Source organism: Marmota marmota, unplaced genomic scaffold, assembly GCF_001458135.2.
Source record: "Marmota marmota marmota unplaced genomic scaffold, marMar, whole genome shotgun sequence".
NCBI classification, from domain to species: Eukaryota; Metazoa; Chordata; class Mammalia; order Rodentia; family Sciuridae; genus Marmota; species Marmota marmota.
In genome coordinates, this window is record NW_026000019.1 from 20,151,078 (window position 1) to 20,173,531 (window position 22,454).

At 44.9% G+C, this 22,454-nt stretch overlaps 1 protein-coding gene across 4 annotated transcripts; it reads right to left on the reverse strand.

Annotated features, from left to right (window-relative positions):
• Window positions 1–844: 844 nt before the first annotated feature.
• Window positions 845–20,242, reverse strand: Fmo1 (flavin containing dimethylaniline monoxygenase 1). 4 transcript variants are annotated; one of them, XM_015491831.2, is made up of 10 exons: window positions 20,063–20,188; window positions 17,189–17,326; window positions 10,961–10,983; window positions 10,511–10,699; window positions 9,408–9,570; window positions 6,177–6,319; window positions 4,398–4,597; window positions 2,541–2,896; window positions 1,997–2,069; window positions 845–1,597 (listed from the first exon to the last, which is right to left on the reverse strand). In XM_015491831.2, exons 1-10 carry the CDS (start codon window positions 20,091–20,093, stop codon window positions 1,255–1,257), a joined length of 1,659 nt encoding a protein of 552 aa, XP_015347317.1. In that variant the 5' UTR covers window positions 20,094–20,188; the 3' UTR covers window positions 845–1,254. The 4 variants fall into 4 exon arrangements, with proteins under 4 accessions (XP_015347317.1, XP_015347319.1, XP_015347320.1 ...); XM_015491833.2 differs by lacking the exon at window positions 10,961–10,983 and having other exon boundaries at window positions 20,106–20,242; XM_015491834.2 differs by lacking the exon at window positions 10,961–10,983 and having other exon boundaries at window positions 20,063–20,186.
• Between the last annotated feature and the right edge of the window lie 2,212 nt (window positions 20,243–22,454).

The following is a 22,454-nucleotide window of genomic DNA, read 5'->3' on the forward strand; positions in this document are numbered from 1 at the left end:
TTTTAGTACTGTTGAAATAAATGAAGACAGACCTGGCTATAGCAAGATGTTTGGCCCCTGTCTCTAGTGTCTGGCATAGATGCAAAGGCGGGCAGAGGGGTTTTCATAATGAAGAACAGAGAAGGCTTCTGATGTCCCCTTCTGGAGGTTTCTGGCTTGGAGTGGCTCAGCAGAAGTGAGGCAGCATGTGAAACTGGTGTGGGGAGCTTATCGGGTTTTGTTTGGTGCTCCTGCCCTGGAAGTGAAGCCAGAATCAGACAGGCAGTCAGTGTAGATAGGTAAATGGAGTCAGGTCGGATCAAGGAGGCCAATTTTGAGTGAGTCTGGGAAGCTGGAGACTGTCCCCTGAGGGATTAAAATGTTAATCCCTTGAGACCCCTTCCTCCACCCTTACCAAGAGCCTGCCCCTGCCCCAACCTGCTTCCAAGGTAACCTGTCGCAGGAGTTGCCCCTCCCTATAGGGAGCTATAAGGTTGTTAAAGTGTCCTGGGCTGCTCCATCCTGCCCTACCCCTTCAGCCCACCTGGTTCCCACCTTTTGGTCATCCTGAGGTGAGGTTTGTCATCCAAGCCCATTAATGAGGCCAAGGGAAGGCAAAGCTTTCTCTGACCAGCGTCACGTGTTCGTGGGCTGTAGCCCTGAGGTGGGCAGGCCGGGTTAGCAAAGCACTGACCAGCTCTTTGCTTTTGCTCCTCTTTTCCTTTCCCTGCTAGCTCTCATTCCGAGGCTGCTTGGCTGAGTTCTTTTTCTAATGGATTCCGGTGGGATTTGGTTGCAAAGGCAGTGCCCTTTGCATAAAAAAAAAAAAAAAAAATTGAACAAAAGACCACTCAAGACCAGTTTCTAGGGTTCTTTCTTTGTCTTTATTCAGCCACATAAAAGCATCATTTGGGTGCAAAGCAGTCTTTTGTGAGGTGGACCTGGCTCTTGGGTGAGGTCTTTGGGAAAGATTTTGCTGGACAGCTTTGGCTCTAGGTGTGCTGCCCAGGACAGCTCTCTTCCTAAAATGTCTCAGGACTTTCCAGTGCCTTCAGGCGCACAGAAGTCTTGGGCATCAGCCTCTAGCATTAGACATAACAGGTGGGAGAGGCTCGGGAGTATCAAGGTCTCCCCTGGAGCCAGTTGGGGAGGAGGGTGGTGGCCTTCAGTATGTAACTGTGGCTTCTAACTGTGAAGGCAGTGTCGCTGTAAGGGAGGGGTCAGAAGCTGTTATCTACTCTATGCATTGGAAGAGCCTTTTGGAAGATCTTTTCCTTATAGAAAAATCAGGAAAATAGCAACAAGGAAAGCCAGAAAACTAATGAGTTTAAACAGACTTTCAAAGGAAGACGGGGATTCTCGTACAGTTCGAGTTTTGGTGGCCTTGAGGGTTCGGTCCCACTGTGTCAGGATGGTGTTTCTGGCTCCTTGCCATTTTCCTGGGCCTGTCAGGCGGAATTGGTATGGTGAGCAGGGACCAAAGAAGATGGCCAAGGCCAGGCGTGGGTCCGTCAGGAGCAGAGAGAAGAGATTGGGCTTTGCATTGATATAGGTCAGGAGCTCGTCTATGTATTCGATGTAATCCGATTGTAAAGCCTTGCAGTAGTGCAAACCGAACCTTTGTAAAAGGAAGATGGTGGTGGGGGGAGACAAAAAGACAACACGATGATAACCTTAGAACATAGCTGCCGGCTCCTTCTGCCTCTTTAAACTCAGCTATCACTGTATTTGCATGGTGGGAAGAGCCAGGACACTGTGGGTGGAGTCTCCGCTGTGGTGGTTCTGCGCCAGTAGCTTCCTCTGCAAGGGCCCGCTGGCTTGCACCCTGGGGCTGAGGTCCCAGCAGGGTTCCCACTCGCCGGCTCCTCTTTCCTTGGCCAGCTCTTCTACTGACCCCACTGCCGCGAGTCTCCGATGCTCCAGAAGCTCCCCTCTTTTCCCCAGTGTAACTGCACCTCTCTGCTCCAGTTTCCCACCTCCCTGTGATTCAGAAAACACGCCTACGCGGTGCACTCACCCACTGGGCTTGTTCTGTTTCCTTTCCTCCACTTCCTCTATCCTGAAGCTGGGTGGCGGCAACGTATGCAGACCTATGGATAGACAGGACCATGCAGTTTGACTTTGGTGCCCGCTTGTGGACAAGGGAGCTTTACTGCCTCGTCCTTCATGTCCAGTGCCCTGCAACTCATCAGCTCTGGGGAAAACGTCCTCGGCCTGAGCTGATGGTGTGCTCCTGGCAATTCTGTCTCCCTCAGAAAGCACAGGCACCCCTTCATCTCACTACTTAATGCAGCAGAACGTCACAGTGCGTTCAGACTTATCACTCTGTTGGCCAAACTTTTACATTTTAATTGAGCCTGTCAATTCAGTCAAAATAACAGGAAGATGGAGTTTATATTTTTGATACCTGGTAAATGGTCCAAGTCACCCTGACAGGCTAATCCAGGGAAATATAGAATGGATCCTGCTTTTAAAGATGCTGTCATTTTAAATGGCAGCTGGTAATGGTCTCAAAACCTCCAGTGTCCAAAGTCACCTGCCCTGCTGCTTCCCACACTCACCTTTCAGGACTTGGACCACCCATCGAGCTTGTACCTCTCCTGTGGGTATCATGGAGCCGAAGGGCTTGATGAGGCCAATCACAGCCAGGGTTGGCTTTTGCAGGTGTGCAGGGAAGACATACTTGTACAGAGATGCCTGGCCACCTTCAACTTTCACAACAGATTCATCGAGGAAGGGGAAAGCAAAGGTGTACCCAGTGGCAAAGACAATGATGTCAACGGGCTCCTCCTTTGGGGTGTTGCTGAAGAGCACGGAGTTTTCCTTCACCTCTTTTATGCTGGGCTTGATCTGCACCTTGCCAGTGATGATGCAGCCCGGGAGGTCGTCGTTTATCACGGGCTCTTTTAACTGCACCCTGAACCAAAGCACAGGCAGGGGAGAGTGCTGACCAAACAGCTTAGCCTCCCTCCTCCTTCCCTGACTCTCCAGTCGGGGCCTCTCCCTGGCTGGACAAGAGGTGCCAGTCTTGGGGGAAGCTCCCTGGGTGGGAGGGGATTCAGGGATGTCCAAGGCTTACAACTGATTAGAGTTTGGGAGCCTGTAAGGAGCCAGTGCGTTCCCAGCCCCTGTTGCCCTCCCTGTCTTCAGTATTCAGCAGTCACCTGTCATCTAGAGATCTCCCGGTGCTGAAGGGCCGGGAGGGGAGCATCTGTATCCTGGGAATGCTGCTGGGAGCTCTAGCCAGTCCCTTCTCTTCCAGAAAGCAGTTGTGTAAGGAAAACCCATGTGTTCAAAGGAACCAGGCGAGAGCCCTCTTCTATGGCTATGCCTTTGAGATCGTAAGACGAGCAGTTTGTGAGTTGCTCTTGCATAAGCCGTTTATGGCTTATGGTGAATGCACAGGAAGAGATGGTGTGGTGAAATGGAGGCAATAGATGGTAATAAGGGTGGTTCCTTGTCCAACTGCTTATATCTAACAAAGCTTGGGTAAGCCATTTAGCACCTATAGGCTTTCTTCTATTCACCAACACCTGGGACACTGACACTTGCCGTCCTTAAGTCATTGGGTAGAATGCAGAACACATGGCAAAGGACAACCTGCATTGAAGAGAGGAGATACTATAGCTCTATGTATGTACTATGGTCCTGTGAACCACCATCTATGCTAGTCAGAGTTTGTGGTGGAAGGAGTCCCAGCCCCTGAGATACCTGGAGGCAGGGAGTGGAGATAAGAACTAGGTGGTGGTGGTGGTGGGGACAATAGAGAGAAGGGCATGTTGAAAGCACAGGACGGGGCTGCAGGCCCCCAGTGGTGACTGGGACCACCCATCCATGTTGGTCCAGACTGAGGTCTGGAGGCAGACCAGACAGGATCTCCAGCTGCAGTGTCAGCTGGTAGTGGCTTTCCACCCTGTAAACCTACTGAACGCAGAAGTAAGACTTTTGGTTCTTGCTGGGGGATAAGTTGTAGGTTGTAAATGAAGAGACAGACCGACATCATGGTCATCTCTGCCATGAGAGAGGCAAGGAAGGGCAACCGCAGGATTCCGTTTTTCCAGCATAATGAAGCAAAGCAAGTATGTTGTTTTGTGAACAAAGTCCGTTTGCTGCTGTGGAGGCCCATGTAGCTTGCTGAGGCCCCAGCGCCCACTCGCTGCACAATCAGTGCAAGTGACTGTATTTTGCTAAGCCTCCATTTCCCACAGTAATGAGGAGAGGATGATAACTCCTACCTCAAAGAGCTGTTCACAGTACACCATTCACCCACTGATCACTTAGGAACAGCGAGCTACTATTATCAAGGGGATTCAAATGCAGTTTTGGTTTGTTGTCGTGTTGCTGTGACCTTGCCTGGCTTGCATATGCCACTCAGACCCCATCTCCCTGATAGCCCTGGACAGATAGATCATATTTACCTGTCGTCTGGTGCTAAGCCATAATTTACATGATCGAACCAGCTGTTCATCTTTCTTGCCAGCAACCAACTCACAATTGGAGTTGGGAGAGCATTTCTGAACATGTTCTGAAATCGTGTTGTGAACACCATGTCCCATGGGTTCCCTGAGTCCGAGACTCTGCTCATCACCCATGCCCCTCCAGTGGTGCTGAGGAACACCTGGAAGCAATCAGAGATGCGAGATGGGTCATGACCTGAAAGGCACCATGTGTCTGTCACCCTCAAAATGCAGACCTAACAAGATAGTCTTGGCTCTTCTAACCACTCTTTTATTATTATTATAATGTATAATTATAAGTTATTATAAGTTATAATTATGTTATTATAATATATAATTATAAGTTATTCTAATGGGATAATATTTGAATATGTAGCATATTAAAGTATTATTGTCTGCCAGGCTTGAGATACCTGGGGACCTCGGCGTGCCACGTGGGAAGATGCTGGGCAGGGATCGCAGGTACCTGCACTAATTCCACTTGTTTGCAATGAGAACAGGCTGTGGAAGCCATCAGGGCTGTCTTCAAAGGTAATTTCTCCACACACTACTGGTTTAAATGGCAGTAAAATTCAGTAATACAATCAGTCTTTTTTTTTTTTTTTATCAGATTGGCTGGCTAAGTTTACCACCCAGTTCACTAAGCTCATTGTTGTATTGGTACCTACAGGACAAGTAATTTCCTGTGTAATTGTTCAAAACACACACACACAATTGGTTAACTTATCCATTACTTTGTTAATACAAGACAACTGATTCAACAGTGCTCATCTCCCACCTGACGGGGCACGAGGGCCACAGCCACAGCGCCAGTGCTTTTGTCTGACTTTATGACATGGAATGTAGCGTCTGGCACTGCACATGGCCCGCGAGAGCTGCAGGCCATGGCTGCTCTGACTGTTTGTGCACGACCCTACCTCTGTCATGATGCAGAATCAGAGGTGACCTTTCAGTGGATATGAATTGTGACCAAAGCTAAGGGGGGTTTCTTTGCTGATGATAAGATGTATGCCAAAGCTTGTTTTCTGATTAAAGAAACTTCCAGATGGTTAGTGACACAGAAATAACCATACGTCACACCCACACGAGGTGGGCCCGGGGGATGGACCTTTTCCTTTCTTCAGATAATTCACCCTAAGTTCCTTCAAATCAATTAATCCATCTGTCAGTCAGCGAATCAATCATCAAGCCCTTGGCCTCCTCTTCTGCATGCAGGGAGACCAGTGGCCCTACTTCAGTGGCTTGTTTTGGTGATGTGGTGGCCACGCAGTGGAAGGCGTTTAGTGCAGTGCTTGGCAGAGTCTCCCAATCAGCAGTTACAATTTCTGCAGTCACCATCTCCTAATTGTGACATTTCCACTGCAGTGGGCCCACTGGGGGAGGGGCATGGACCCCCATGGGGGAGTGGCAACGAGTAAGGAGAGATGGGGCAGGTGGGAGACCTTAGCCGGAAACAGTTGCCGGGATCTTCTGACTTCCGGGACTGGATAGAGAAGAGGTGTGTCCCAGAGCTCTTGCCGGTTGACTGGGAAATGACACGTGTGACAGGTCAGAGAAGCTGGTTTTGGAGGAGAGAAGACAACTGGATTTCACAGTAAAATTTATGAACACTCAATACAAACTATGAACACTCAATAAAAATCTATTGTGTGTTAGGCTTTTGTGCTCCCTGAACATCTGTCACGGTGTCAAACGCAGCCTATGACAAAGCTCTTCACTAAGTCACATCAAGAGTGGTACCTTCTTTGCCAGGTGGCTGGCCTCCACAGCAATGTCTGTGCCGGAATTTCCCATTCCAACCACAAGGACTCTCTTATCCTTAAACATGTCTGGATATTTATACTGTCGGCTATGAAAGTACTGGCCTTTAAAAGTATGTATACCTAGAGATAAAACAAGGTCAAATAGAAGATTTATAGGGTCAGTGAATAAAATACTAATAATATTTTTCGGTTGATAGCACCCTTTTGACAGATAATTCAGGTTATTTTTACTAATACATTCAAGTTTGAGGAAATCTGAAATACAAATTCAAGACTTTGTAAAATATCGCCAGGGAACGACTCCATGTTATTAGACGGGCCGTGAGCGGTACCTACAAGATGGTTAACTCCTGGGCTGAAGCATTATGGCATAAAAATGTTTTAAGCAGGAGTCATTACGTTTAAGGGCTGTTGGAAGTCAGCGGGATGATGTTCTGTTCACTAATACCCGACTCTTACACGCTGCATAGCTTTTCACATCCAACGGACAGGAGTAGAGAATCTAAAGGGAACTGTGAACCAGTGCCTCTACTCGGGGACATCCGCTGTGTGCCTGCTGCTGTGTGCCTGCCACTGTGCTAGACGAAATGGGGAAATAAGACAAATTCACCAAGATCCATGTGAGCTTGGGAAGTTCACTGGTAGTTCACCTCGGTGACTGACAGTAACTCGGCCTGAGTTTGCTGAGTCATCCAGAGAAAACTGGGTTGTGGCCAACACCAGGATTTTGGGGCTAGCTGTATCCCAGGCAGTCAGTGCCAGACTAAACTTAGTGAGACATCCAATGCAAACGGAGACTCTTTGAAACTTCTCTCAAGGCCATGTTTCACAATCAGAAGTAATTTGAACTGAACAAAGAACCAGTTGATAAGATACTGAGATTCTCCTGGGGGATAAAGGTATCTGCTTGTGAGTAGTGGCCTTGTCAAGACCAGGTGACCCTGAATCCTTAGGATTCTAGCTTGAATCCTGGTTAAAACCTGACCACAGTCCAAAGCTTACAGAATATAGCCTGGATGCAAACAAGTTCAAATATTAACTCAGTACAAAAACCCAGCATGAACCCCTGAGAAGGAAAAGCTGAAGAGAAATATCTCTAGTCTTTAGGTTACCTTAGATTCTCCCCGGAGTAGGCTATTTGGGTCACCAAGAGACAAAACAGACTTCATATGGCTGAGTTGCTTTCTTACCTCATCGGGGATAGAGTGGGAACTTACATTAGGTGAATGTGGCTGTGTTAGTGAATACCAGACTGTATATAGCTGAGTGAATAAAAATAGTCATTTGGGGGAAATTCTGCATTTATTTTAATTTTGATATCTATTATTTTCACTAAGACTTTTTGGAATATCTCCTTTGGAGTTTCCTCCAGAACTGGTGACACATTTTTAAAATGTCTTCAGTGAATTTGGATTTTTGTCAGGGTTAACAACCACCCCAGGGTGTATGTGCAGAGCAGGGCGTCTGCTGTTAGGAAGGAAGGGGGCTGTAGAGATTGGGGGGGCTGCATTTCAATCCAGATCTCAGACTCCTGGTGCTCAAAGGCTCTGTGACAGCCATTAGCTGGGGCTTTCAGATTGATAGTGGCTGGTTAAGTCTCACAGAGCCTCCTTGCTTGATGAGTGACACGTGCTATTGGGTGAGGTGATCCACGCTCCTCCGTTTATGGAGGAAAGAAGCAGCGGGAGGTAAAAGACGGTAAGCTCTAGTTAGTTATGTAGCTTAGAATTCATGCCTTCTGGGTCCCAAGCTCATCCTGTTCAAACTGAGCACATTTGGCCTCTGTGTGGGCAGGGTGTGCTTTATCCTACTCTGACAGGACTCCTGAGGAGGCTTCTAGGGCAGATCTAAGACCATGGGAGGCACACGACTTCACTGAACATGTGTATTGGTACCCTCCAGGTCATACATAGACTAATTCCTCCATAAAACTGTATTCATACCTTCAATGCAGACCACATGTGGTCGGGTCCTCGAGTATATTGCTAGCACCTGTGTAATTCACCAAAGGTGATGAATCAGTCCAGTTTCCCCTGTGCTATGGAACTTTCTGGATTCTCTGGATGACCCTAAGCCAGGCACTCTTTCCTGAGAGATCAGAGGAATGGCTGCCTGGGGCTTTGCTCTGCAGGTGAGAACTCGGAGGTGTGTCGTCTTGTGGATGGAGAGCATCCATAATTGGGTGTGTTAGAGCAAAGCCTGTTGAACATTCAGACCCTGGAACCTGAGGCACCATTTCCTGCCTGGCAGAAGACCGAACTTGTTCTTTTTAATCCAGTGATTCTGTTCTATGGCAGTTTTCAGGATACACATTATCCTCATTGGACCTGACTTGAGAAATCTCTGGGGAAGATTCAGAACCATTGGAAGAACATGAATTTATTGTTTAAGATGAGTCTTGGGATTACTCCAGGCCATATTGAGATGACTTTGACTGAGTTTTAACATTTTTTTAAAAAATATTTTTTTTTGTTGTTGATGGACTTTTATTTTAATCATTTATTTATATGCAGTGCTGAGAATCCAACCCAGTGCCTCACACATGTGACACAAGCACTCCACCACCAAGCCAGAACCCCAGCCCAGGAGTTTTAACATTTTAAATGCTTACTGCAGGTGAAATACACCAAACTATTGTGTTTTCTATTCCCTTCAGTTGAAGTCCAATTGAAATTTGGCACAGATTAACATGAATTATGATTGCAAAAGCTAAATAAAGAAAGTAAGACCCAAAGGTGTCTGGACTTGTCTCCCAAGGTTCCTTTCTCTGTTGACTATTTATTGATCCACTTCCATAAACCCCTAATCTAGCTAATTGCTGTGGCTCATATAAAACAAACAAAAAATGGAATTGCTCTTTCCTCTATTCACAGGTTGACCTTTGTGGCCTCTAAGCTCAGCTCTGGCACTGTGCAGATGCTGCTGAGATAAGCAGCTTGTTCAAGTGGCCCATGTTGCCGGGTGTCACTTAAGGAGGAACAGGGAACCTCAGGGACATAAAGCTGCTCACTAACTTACCCGTCATTCTCTTCCACACTCATTAGTTATTTGAAAAAATGGGCTAGTTAGAAGAAGTGCCAATTACGAAAACTGTTCACTTACAGGTATTTACTGGAGGAGCCATAGGGATGCATCCCCAGACCAATCAAGTATCAGCATGGGTCCCAGGAAACCATTTAAGGTCATATGCAGAACGCGCTGTGTGTACCTGGAAAGGAGTCCAGTGGCAAATACGGGGTGGTGAGATAACCAGTGCAGACCATGACGGCATCAAAGGTGGCAGAGCTTTGCTTCCCTTCATGCAATGTGACCACCTCCCACTGGCCAGAGACGGCAAAATCTGGGCGTTTTGTTACACTGCAGACTGTGGTCTGAAAAAAGAATCACAGACGTGATTAGCAGTTGTCAAGGTGCCCTTAGTGACTTGCTGGCTAATGTGCCAGTGGACATTTCAAAAGTTCTAGAACAAAGACCAAACAGAATGAATTAATAAGCACCTCATTCAAATCAAATCAGGTTCTCAGACTAACCATGATTTCTTGGCTGGAAATACTCTAAGCTTGGGGTGGTGGATTTTAAGGGACTTGCTCAAATCCTCACAGCAAGTGACAGAACAAAGATTATACGGAAGGTACCAGATGTCTCTTGGTTTTTGTTTCTGTGGTGCGATGTTCTCTGTCTCTGAGCCCTAACAACAATTCCTTTAATAGAGAATGGATGTACCCTTGAAGACCTAAGTTTGCTCCCAAGTAGCTTATGGAAAGTTCTATAGAATATGTTGCTGAGATTTTTCCTGACCTAGAGAGCTTTTGGAAATTGCTAAGCTTATGGCCTGAACATTTGGGAGTGGTATAAATTCAAATATTTTGTTCTCATTGAGTACATACATGTACGTGAGTATTAGAATTCAGGAAGTTTATTTATTTACTTGCAGTACCAGGGACTGGACGCAGAGTCTTGTGCATGCTAGGCAACTGACTTTGCCTTCAGCCCCAGGAAATATATTTATAGTAAACCGAATATAAGTCAGATTTAAAAGCAAAAAAAAAAAATGCACTAACAGAGATACTTTGTTTTTTATTCTATTCAATTTTCAAGGAAGATGGGCTTCTCAGATCTTCCTAGGTTCATATTATTCGATATGCCTACTGAGTTTCTACATTTGTATTATCAACTCTGTCTTTTAGAAAAGGTGTCTTTGAGCTTGCCAGTTCAGCTCTTCTTTACAGAATCCAGAGCTATGCTATAGAGAAGGAATAGAAAATAGGCAGGAGAACACTTTCTGACTACTAACTGAAGTTTGTGTCTTACCTTGAATTGAATGCATTCCAGAAGGTTGAACTGGTTTGCATACATTTTGAGATATTGTAGGAAATGAGAATTAGGCACATAGTTTGGATAATCTTCTGGGAAGGGAAAATCCGAGTAACAAGACATCTCCTTGCTGCTGTTGGAAACCACAGACTTGTAGAGGCTGGCTCTACCCTCTTCAACATGTTCCTGTAGAAACAGTGCTCATGGGTGAGCAGGCACGTGCGTGCGCGCACACATACACACACACACAATGGATGTAAACCTTTTAGAAATCTCAACATTGACCAAGCTTAAGGTGATCCAGATGACGCATGATGCCTGCCACCTTTCTAATAGGATTTGCTGTTCTGCATCTAGGAGATGACATTCATCCCCAGTATAAATCACATGATCAGAATTATTCTTTCATTCATCACATGCTAACAAATAAATCCAGGGTGAACTTACCTGTTCAAATTCATGCAGTATCACTGCAAAGAACAGGAGAATGGAGAAACAGATGAGAGCCTGGAAGCAGTTTCTGGACAATGAACAATTGTTAGCTACTTTGGTTTCATAGAGTATCTTGAAATGATTATACAGATTATGAAAGTTTTGTATCCAAAGTTAAGGGATGTGGATTTTTATGGAAAGGCCATGTAATCCACTGAAAGTTTTAAACATGGAAGTGATTCATATTAAATTTTGGAAAAGTTATTCTGGATCTACAAAAGATGGATTAGAGAGGGCTGGAAAAAAAGGAAGAGGGTCAGTTAAGAGCCTAAAACACAAATATGTGATTGCTAGTGAGGACCTGAATAGAGGTGGTAGCTGTTGCCACCCAGAAAGCTGGCATTTGTGACCGGTGGTAGGTAGAAGGCATAGGATGCCGGGACAGTTGGATTTAGGGGCTCCAGTAGAACAGCCAAAGGTTTCCAGATTGAACAACTGTGTGGATGACACATTCTGACCAGTTTTCTACCCTCCGTTTTGACTGGAGTAACAAGTAAACATCAGCATCTCATAAGACTGCCCCAAGAAGTTTTCGTAATATCTTTACATTGCATCTGTCTTTGGATGTGGAGGATTGCGCTCCTGATTTCAGTGGGAAGGTCCCTGCATTTCAATGTCATTCACTATCTTGGATTTGTATAGTTTCTTTTTCCAGTGAAGTCGAAATTATTTTATTTACATAAGTAAGTGAACATGAACCTCACACGTAGAGGGCTTACTGTTGCCTCTATAAGGTAGAAACCTAGACCTGCATGAAATGTACAGTAATCATAGAGACTAAAAAGCAATGATTAAATACCTCTGTGGTTTAAATTAACATTACTGATCTTATCAGTTGATTTGACTTTTTTTTATAATCTGCTTATCTGTGACTCCATATCTGACAGCTTCATTGATCTAGAACAAAGCTAGAAATCTGGAGGCTGAAAGGCCTCTGAGAAGGTAACTATAAATCTTGCTCTGTTATCTCACTGGAATACCTACAGCAGCACTAATCAAGTGTCGTGTGTTGGAGGTACCAATATGAACTGGTGGTCACCAGTCTGTGACAAGATACATGCAGAAATTGAGGGTAAGCATTCAGAACCTTCTACAGCAATAATGGGACACAATTCTGCATCCAAGTTCATGCAGAACTCTTTTGTGGCACAGGACGTAGATGGGCCTTGTTTCCTTGTTTCCTTTGAGTTGCATGGAGTCTAGCCTGTGCTCTAGCCGCAGGCCTAGAATTGCATCAGAATGTGTGGTGTTCAAGCCTTGTTGGAAACTGTCATACCTAAGTGCATAAAATCTGGAATCGTTTCATTTCACTGAAAAAAAAAAAAAAAACCTTATCTTTAAACGTAAACTTACAGAATGAATTATTTGAACTGGCTCCTGAGAAAGAACAGAAGATAGATTTTTAAAAACAGCACTATTTGCTTCACTTCGCATAGTAGTTTTATTTTTTTAAAAAAGAATTCCTTGCACTTGCTGAGATGGTGTTAAAACCTCTTCCTCAGTCTAGTCAGCACACTCCTGAGCCTTGTTTTCCTACTCTGAGCACTGTAGGCAACACTTAGTGTAGATTTACATTGTTCCACTGAAAGATTATCTCCATCCATCCAATTCAGATTAGGTACCTTGATAAGCAAGAAGCAAGATCCTCATATCAAAAAAAAAAAAAAAAAACCTTAAATATCAATACACACTGTGTATTAAGAGTGTGTTTGCAGGTATTTAATATGGAAAACTGCTATTTCACACCAAGTGTTTTGTTTGGCTGAAAGGTACAAGTGTAATAGTGGCTGTCTGTGTTAATTACCTATGTGCACAGAGAACAACGTGTCCTTTTTTTGTCATTATTTTCTATGTTTAGTGATATTTATGAAAATTAATCTTATGACTTTTGACTCAATACAAATTTTGAATTCATTGTTTCTCATACATTTTTGTTGTGTATTTTTCATTTTTTCTAAAAATTTGTTTTTATTACATTTGATAAATAATAGCCTATAGTTAGTTAATTGGAAATGAAGAAAACCGGGTTGTTCTCTCCAGTTTGAGAAGCACAGCTATCCATCCCAGTGCCTCTGAATGTTGCTAAGAGTTGCTGGGAAAAATCTTACTAATGTGTGGATTCTGACTCAGTAGGACTGGGTGAGCCTGAGAGTCTGCATTTTTAACAGTTTCCAAAACCTAGTCCCATCTTTGAGTTCCATCCTGCTGGCCCACGGACCACGCGTTGAGTAAAAGGCTTTACAACAGCTTCGCGCAGTAGGAATGCAGAGGGGGCCACAGATGTGGCTTTAAATTCTCTAGTGGCCACAGTTTTTCAAAAAGTAAAAAGAAACAAGTGGATTAATTTTTAAAGTATATTTTACTTGACTCAATATATTTTAAATATTATGATTTTAAGATGCAATCAATATAAGATTATTATTGAAGGGTTTCACATTCTTCTTGTCAGACTGCCTTCAAGATATGATGTGTGTTTTCTACATATGCAAACATATGCTCAATTTTCACTAGAAAAAGTGGACTCACCCATGTTGATCCAAATAGAAGTTCTACAATAACTGAACTGAGTTTAAAATTGAAATCAGTTGAGATAAAAAATTCAGTTCCTTTGTCATACCAGACACATTTCAAGTGCTCCATGGCTCTGTGTGGCCAGTGGCCACCGCATTCTAGAGCCTAGTTTGAGAACATCCTTCGACTTGAAGGTGGGCATTAGAACCACACATGAAGTTGGTTTGCTTTAATCTAAATGGTAATTGGGAACAGGAATAAGAAGAGTAGCCCTGAAGATCTATAAGACGAGCACACGCCCAGCAGGCAAGCTGCAGAGGGGGAGAAAAACATGCATCATAAACATGGTGGGATTGACTAGCGCAGGGCCAACTCCCTCTCACACTTTCCTGGCTCCCAAGCCACAGAGTAAATACTTTATTGTTAATGCTGGCAGTTTTTGTTAACAATAATACAAGGCTAACACACTCACACCCACACGCACACACACACTCACACTCTAACACATGGAAAGTTGAAGGAGGCTGAGATACATGATGTGCTTTGTGAAGATTTACATAAGAGTATTTCAAAATTGAAAGCATTTGTAACGGCTTGTTTCAGCATCAGAGAGTAAAGGGGACCTGCTGGAGCTGGATAAGCAGGAACCTTGTGTTTTATGAGACCTTAAAGCAAATGGAAATAAAAAATGAAACAAATGAAAACAGAAGAGAAAGCCCCCCTCTTTGCATAACTTAAAAGGTAACGAGAAGAAGGCAGAGAAGAAGGCTTGGCGGAACACTGGAACCTGTGGTGAGATAATGGATCACAGATGCAGCCACCGAGGAGCGTGGTGGAGGGGGAAATTCAGCCCTCAGGGTGGAATCCAAGAACATCTCCGCTGCCCTCTTGCCTCCCACTGGCTGTTTTTCTGGGAAAAGCCCAAGTCTGGGGTATTGGGCCCAGGCCCAGCCAGCAGGGTCACGTCCCTTGTCAGTGCAGGAGGCTCATACATAGTGTGTTCGAGTTGGAAAGCACCTTCAAGAACACCGACTTTGGGCATTTTCAAAGTACTATAAAGGTTCTCCCAGAGACTTGTATATCAAGAGAAGGCTGCTAAATGAAGGTCGGGTGGATTTTCCTACTTCCCAGGCTACTGATGATTCAGCACTGTCTTTTTTTCAAACTGCTCCACGGGTTCATTTTATAAGTGAGGTGACAGGTGGAACGACTTGGTGACGGGGTGGCATTTACCTTGCCCACTACTCACCGTCCTCTGATGTCCTACCACGTTCCCCGCAGCGTCTCTTCGCCAGCTCCTCTATTTCCCCAGTCCTCCAGTTCCATGTGCCACCCCTGCACCCTCCTCGCCCCCTGCTGCTGAAGCTGAGGCCCTGGGGTGCTGCTCCTGCGCCCACCTTCCCTTTCCCTCAGCGCCAGCCTCTCTGCCTCTCCAGGTACAGTCCCACTGCTCTTGTCTGCCAGGGTCTTGTCCCAGCCTGGACTGGTGTCCAGTGGTCAGTGGCTTCCTGCTGCCCATAGATCCTCTCTTCACCTACAGACCTCTCTGGGTCTTCCTATCACGCACCCAACACAACTCATCGAGAACAACTGCAAGCACAACCACGACTGGTGATTTTGCTCAAGTTGCTTTTCAAGTTGAATTTGAACTTCTGGCCCAGACATTCAGCCACCCTCCTCCTTCCCATTATTCCTCTAAACCAAAAGGCTTTTTAATTTCCTGAACACACCTGGCACTTTCTCTTTGCTGGTCCCTCCCTGGCACCTTCTGTCCAGCCTCTTCTGCCTGTTGAAATCCTTCAGGGCCACCATCATGCCTCTCTTCCACGAACCTCCCCTGGCTTCCTGAGTCTCCCCCATGTGACCACCCAGGTGCCATCTCTGACTTGCAGGATGCGGGCTTCTCCCATCTGCCTGACAGCTCCCTGCGCAGGCGGACCCTTCTCATTTCTGTGTCCCCCTGCATGGGTATTTGATCTGCACAAGTCACACAGCCAGTTGGCTTCAGATGGATGGAGACCTGTTTCTCTTGATTCTTAGATGAGTGAGTTTTAGTGTAAAGAATAAGGAGAATTTTTTGTTGTTGTTTTTTGTACAGGGGATTGAACTCAGGGGCACTCAACCACTGAGCCTGCATCCCCAGCCTTATTATGTATTTTATTTAGAGACAGAATCTCACTGAGTTGCTTAGTGCCTTGCCATTGCTGAGGCTGGCTTTGATCTCGCAATACTCCTGTCTCAGTCTCCTGAGCCCCTGGGATTACAGGTATATGCCACCGCTTGCTTCCTGCTTAGGGAGCATTTTGTCATCCCAAGAGGCTAAGTACAGCTTTTAGTCTTTGGACTCGCTTTTTGCCTTGACTGAGATCACCTTAGCCAGATAACTCTGCTAATTGGGCAGTTTTATCTTTCAGGAAACTCCCAGCTCTGACTGGTTGTGTTTGTCTGGAATACCTGAAGGAATCTGAGACTTATTAGAGGAAAGGTTGACTGGTTAGTACTGTCCTCAGTAGACACAGGGTGGGGAGAGTTTGGCTCAGGTATCAGGGCTCTGCCATCCTGTTGGACCATATGCAGTTTGAATTATGGGGACAGATGTGCTCCGTTGCATCTGTTTTTGGAGAGCCTGCGCGTCTCAGTGATCACATACAGTGGCTGGGTGCATTCTCAGATGCACACTTTTGTGTGCGAGCCACGCTGGTCTGTGCTGGCGGACTGTGCACAAACCAGCAGCCCTAGCCTCTCTGAAGCTTCGCTCCCTGAATTATAAAATTATTGACTCTGGTTCCAAATTCTACAGTGCTATAATGGAGGAACGCTAAGTTTTTTCCCTTGAGCCTCTCAGAGACTCTGAGGCCGTCGGACACCTTGTTTTCACGATTCCTGACAATGTTCCTCTTCACAGATTTAAAACTCATAGGAAATATTTTTGCTCTGCAGAGGCAAAAACAAGAGTTTTGGGGAGCTCTGCTGTAGCGCCCCACAGCAGAGCACTGGGGCTCCACAACACTGTCTGCCTGAGTTGGGTTTCAGTGGCCGGAATCAGGGCTGCTGGGCGCCCCCTGGGCTTCAGGCTAGTAAGGGTGAGAGTTCTAGTCCCCTCTCCTATCCAGCCTGCAACCCTGTTAAGGTTTTAGAATATGGCTTCTCTTTTGTTTGGGGAACCAAAAAGACTCCAAACTCACCTGCTTTGTTTCTGATTGTTCCCGGCTGGTCTGGGATTGCTTGGGCCCAGGACCTTGACCTGGGACTCATCCTGCACTGAGCCCTGGCCACTCTAATGCAGGTGTGCGTAAAGCGGGGGTCTTGCAGGCAGAGGCTGGAGTTCCTGCTGTTACCCCCACGCTGCAGGCTCTGGGCTGCTTAGACCCTGGCTCTGCACCTGCTCCCCGTCCTGGGCTTGCCCGGTCACCCCATTCCTTCCAAACTCTGTGGCTTGCTTGTTGACATTTCCCCCCGCCTCCCCCTGGTGCACTCTTGAGGCTGCGGCACACCTCCCTCCCGCCCTCGGCCGACCCATTTCTATCTCTGACACTTTCAGCGCCCCTCCTGCCCCCCCATCCCGCAGACATTGGCCTTTCCCGGGGCCACCAGCCCTTGTGAAAGAAACACGGTCTCCTGTTACACCGCTGAAGCCACCTCCGACAGTCAGAAGCACAGAACCCCACTCACGGTGAACCTCCACAGCCCCCCGATGTCCTCGCTCCTCTCGAAGCAGGTGGGCTGCAGCCCCTCCTCCAGACAGCACTTGACGGAGGCCAGGCCACTGACGCCAGCTCCCACGACCGCCACTCGCTTGGCCATGATCTCCTGAGTGGGAAAAGGCAGCGGAGCTAAGACTGGATCCACAGAAGCCCCACCCCACCCTTGGCAGCCCCGACAACCAGGAAAAGCATCTGAGGATTAGGGAGGTCTCTCAGTTTGAGTCCTTTGTGGCCGCCTCTGGCGTGTTTGGTAAATGAACTCATGCTTCACCTTATATACTTCTCAATTAAAAAACATTAATTGAGCAAATATTTGCAGGTAGCTAATATCCTGGGTCAAAGATTCCTCCCTCAAGTGACCTTTTATCAAACTTGCATCATGTAGAAATTCTCTGAGCAGTAAATCTCCTTACAACTTTTTCTGGGTCATTGGGGCAGTGGTTATGAATCAGAGACCTGGGTTTGAAATTCAGTGCTGATTGATTATCATGACATGAATTAAGTGATTTAATGATTATGTGTCTCAGTTTCCTTCTCTTTAGTCTGAAGCTAGAAGTATAACTGGTCTTAGACATTGTAAAAAAATTTTTTTTTTGTACAGGGGATTAAATTCAAGGGCACTCAACCACTGAGCCACATCCTCAGCCCTATTTTGTATTTTATTTAGAGACAGGGTCTCACTGAGTTGCTTAGTGCCTCTCTTTTGCTGAGGCTGGCTTTGAACTCACCGTCGTCCTGCCTCAGTCTCCTAAACCGCTGGGATTATAGGTGTGCACCACTGCACCCGGCTCAGTGTAAAAATTAATTGACTGATGAATAAAAAGCACTTTTCACAGTACTTGGGGGCAGTTACCCCCCCATAAATGTTGCTTCCTTATCTTCACGAGATTTTTCTTTGATATTTTGTGGACATCTGCCTTAACAACATGGGTTTATGTACAAAGTTACAGGATATTTGGAATCAGAGTCATTGGAAAAAAACTGAAAATATATGTGTAAAAAGATGTCTTGTAGAAAATGAAAGAAATGAGTAGGGAAACATAGGAATGGTGACAGGAGGAAGGCAGAGGGAGAAACAGAGGAGGGCGAGGATAGGCCTCTGCACCCCAGAGCTCTTCCCTTCCTTCTTCTGACTTTTCTTACTGGACACTCCTGGTGGATACCAGGACTCCCATGAGCTTGCCTCACATTTGGAAAAGCAAACCTCAGAATGTACGGGACATGGGGACGTCATCACTCAGGTAGAATCAACACTTCCGACACTCCTTCAAGGCTGGTGACCACGGAACCCGAGTGATTCAATAACAGAGTGATTCAATAAACGCTTTAAAAAATGAAAAGTTTTTCTCCTTAACTTTAACTAAAAATAATTTCCAGTTAGGGTTGCTATACTTTTAGATAAAGTGACTGATAAAAACAATAAGAAATTTATTAGGGTGATAAGGACACTATTACCTTGCTGATTATTGGCATGCTTTTTCACAGGCGAAGGCAAGCATCAACCTTCCACGGTCATTGCTCTTATATGGATATTCAGTAAAATTTGGCCACTTCTTTGTTGGAAGTGTTAAAAGACATCTTATTATTTTAATGAAGATAACCTCATCAAAGCTGACTACATAGGAAAGAAATAATAAAAGTTAAGAAAATATAACTAAACTGCTAAGGTAGGTGTCCCTGAGTGAAAGTGATTTTATATACATAAAAAAAAAAATAACACGTAAGATAACTTTAGCCACACAGAATTGCTAAATGAGCTGGGAAGTTATGTTTGGTTGCACAAATTACAAAATTTTAACCACAAGGTTAAAAACTACTGTATTCCCCACACCCCCTGTGGATTTTATGCTGTATCCTCTATTCCAGAGAAGTAAAATGCAAATATGTAGTTTACTTGAAGCCAGGTGGAGTGTCCACTTTGATTTATTGTGATAATATGGGGCAGGGGGTTAGAACACAAGGCTGGGCTGTCGTTACCAAACTGCAGAAGTGCCTTGAGTAATTTTACATTTTCAAGAAAAGCCCATGCAATTCTGCCAAGAACTAATTAGATCAAGGCATTTTGCAGTTTTAGCAAGTGCTGGGGCTGTGCTCCATTCAGTGACATCATATTCTTGCAAAGTGGGTATTGAGCAGTTGCTGTGATAAAAAGCCATTGCAGGAAAATTGTGGTGGAACAAGAGATGAAGGGGTGACATCGTTTTATTCCAAGGTTTGAGGACTTGCACAGACAGTGCTCAGCAGGTCCATAAATGCTGGTATTAAATAATCGTGATCAAGAGTGAAATATAAGGGCTGGGGCTGAAGCTCAGTGGTGGAGGCTTGCCTAGCGTGGGTGAGGCACCGGGTTCGATCCTCAGCACCATGTAACCAACGAATAAAAAATAGAGGTTAAATTCTTTAAAAAAGAGTGAAATCCGAATATTATTATACAAAACAAACAAGCAAACAAATGACAACATGCCAGTCCAAGTCAGTCGCATTTCAGGGGTAGCCTGCTCCTGGCCTCTTGTGCCAAGTGCCAGCCTTTGGTAGACAACCTAAGGGTTGTCGCAGACCCTGCTGGGGGCTGTTGGTGAAGCACAGGAAAAAGGACCCATTTCCCTTGGCATTACAGCTCCAAGTTGCCCCTTCATTTCAACTCCCGGGTGACTGACCCACCCTGAACTCACACTCCGGGCACACACAAGGCTCAGCAGTCTCCGACTTCACAACCCTTCACAGAACCCCAGCACTCACCATCGCTCCCTGTGGAGCCAGGTGGGGTTGCGTGCAGAGGGAGCCAGTTCTGTGAGACCCCTCTGCCCCAAGCGCAGCAGAACAGGAAAACTTCCAGCCCTACCTTCCTCGTCCAAAGGAAGCCGAGATCGCATCTGGTTACTCACTTTATGTATCACAATTCCCACGGCCACTCAGGACTCTGGAGCTAGCGGAAATCAAACAGCCCGAACCAGTGTTGCCGGAGGAGTCAGAAATAGGACCCTTATGCAAAATTTTGAACCTACCGCTGGCTGTTGCTTACATTTTAACTTGTTGGTTTGTTGCATCAGTGAAACGCCAAGAAAAACACTGTCTGGGAACGTGCACTTTAGACTCATTCTTCTGCCTGCAATCTGTGAATAAGTTTGGGGGTTACAGCGCCATCCCCATTGCTTATCAACTTTTTTAAAGGGACAGGAATAAAACTGGACAACTGTGCTAATAGCTGCAAAAACAGAACTTCACTTTTAAGAGTTTTGGACCATTTCACATTTAGACAAAATTATTATTAAAAAATCATATATATCACAGTTTTTTCTTTAAAATTTTTTTTATTTGTTCTTTTTGGACAGACAAGATGGTAAGAGTATATTCTGACATACTATACCTACATGGAGTATAACTTCCCATTCTTGTGGTTGTATATAATATGGAGTTTCACTGGTCATGTATTCATATGTGAACATAGGAAAGTTATTTCCGATTCATTCTTCTCTTTCCTATTTCCATCCCCCTCCCTTCCCTTCTGGAATAGAAGTTCAGTGGACGTCACTCGCATTTTTTAAGTTTACTTTTAAAAACACAAAAAAGTATCAATGATCGCCCAAACCCTTGGGAAATTCTAGGCAGATGGCATCGGAAGAGTGTGGCTTTTGAAATCACAAGTCCTGGAGTGATTTGTGTTCACCAGCTATTGCCAGAGTAATCTTGGAAAAATTTCTCAGCTCCATTTTCCTAATTTAAAGTAGATGTAATGTCTGGCTAATTAGTTCAGTTGATTAGAATGTGGTGCTAATAAAATAGGCATCATAATACCTGACTCAAGTAATTGCAGTGGTTACATGACGTCATCTCTGTCAGAAGCCTGGCACCTAGTGAATTCTGTGTAGGATGGTGATGGTGGTGATGATGTCATTGTTAGACCAGATAATTGATAACTGATGCATAATGTTGAAATGACTCCTCCAGGCACAGAGAGTGAACTCGAAGAGACATTGGTGAACTGAGGCAGGGAGAGGGCTCTGGAAGAATTAATCTTTTCTGTTGATCCTAATACTGTGTGACCACGGCCTCTGGCTGTGCATCTGGAGGACTTGTAAACCCTGAACATGTTGCTAGCCACTGGGATCACACCTGGCCTTCTTTCTGGCTTACTGAATCCTTGGCAGGGAGACAGCATCGTTAGTCCTTGGAGTTCGGTGCCTTCCTGAAGCTCTGAAGATGATGATAACTTGGATGACTTCAAACCTAATTTTTACCTAGAAGGTACACCTTGAAGACTAGTATTACTTCAAGTATGATTTTAAAAACCAAAATACGTTTGACATTGAGTCAGGAACACCTGGAGAGTTAGGGCCACCATTAATGTCCCAAAGTCTAGTAATAATTAAGCACTTACCTTGATGTATACGTGGTATACACTAAGGAGATCCCTGGGCCTTACTGAACATGCTGCTGACCTGAGGGGTAGCAGAGGACTTTAAAGTGTTGACTGAGCAAAATCATGATTATTTTACCTAATTAGCTAGAGATTTGTATTAATGAAAAATGAGAAGATTGCCTTTCAGTGGCTCCTTCACATTCTGCTATTTTTAGGACTTGTAGTTAGTTGAACTTTAGCCCATAAGATGAGAAAATCTCTGGATTCTCTTATTCAAATGGCTGTAGAACCTGAGAAGCCAGATCCAAAGGCAATAATGCCCGTTAAGATATATGCACTTTGCTTTCTGGGGACTTGGTAGGATTGTACTTTGTGGCCTCCTAGTGGTCGGTTGGAAATGTGTGATTAGGCAGCTCAAGAAACTGTGAACCCAAGTAATGTGTCCTTTCTGGATGGGAGTATTAAATTGCCTGTCAAAGATCCCATAAGACTTTCTTTTCTTCACTGTGGTAACTAGCAACATAAGATAGCAGTTCTATTAGCCTGCATACTTGAGTTGACCCCCAAAGGACACAAGAATCAAAGAGAAGTAATCTGTTTTGTCTCAAGGTATTGAGATTTGGGGATTACTTGTTATTGCATCTTACCTAGCTTCTACTAGATCCTTCATTGTATTTCTAAATCATCTTAAATCTCCCTTTCTTTCTTCCCTTCCTCTGATGCATATTTAGAGCCGTGTAATTTTTAGAGCTGAAAGAGAGCATAAAATTTAACTTAGTTTTATTCCTGGTTGTAAATTTGACCACCTAGTGCAAATTTTTTCTTTCTCCCTGAAAAGAACAAGGTTCATAGAAGTATAGCACCCTTCCTTTTA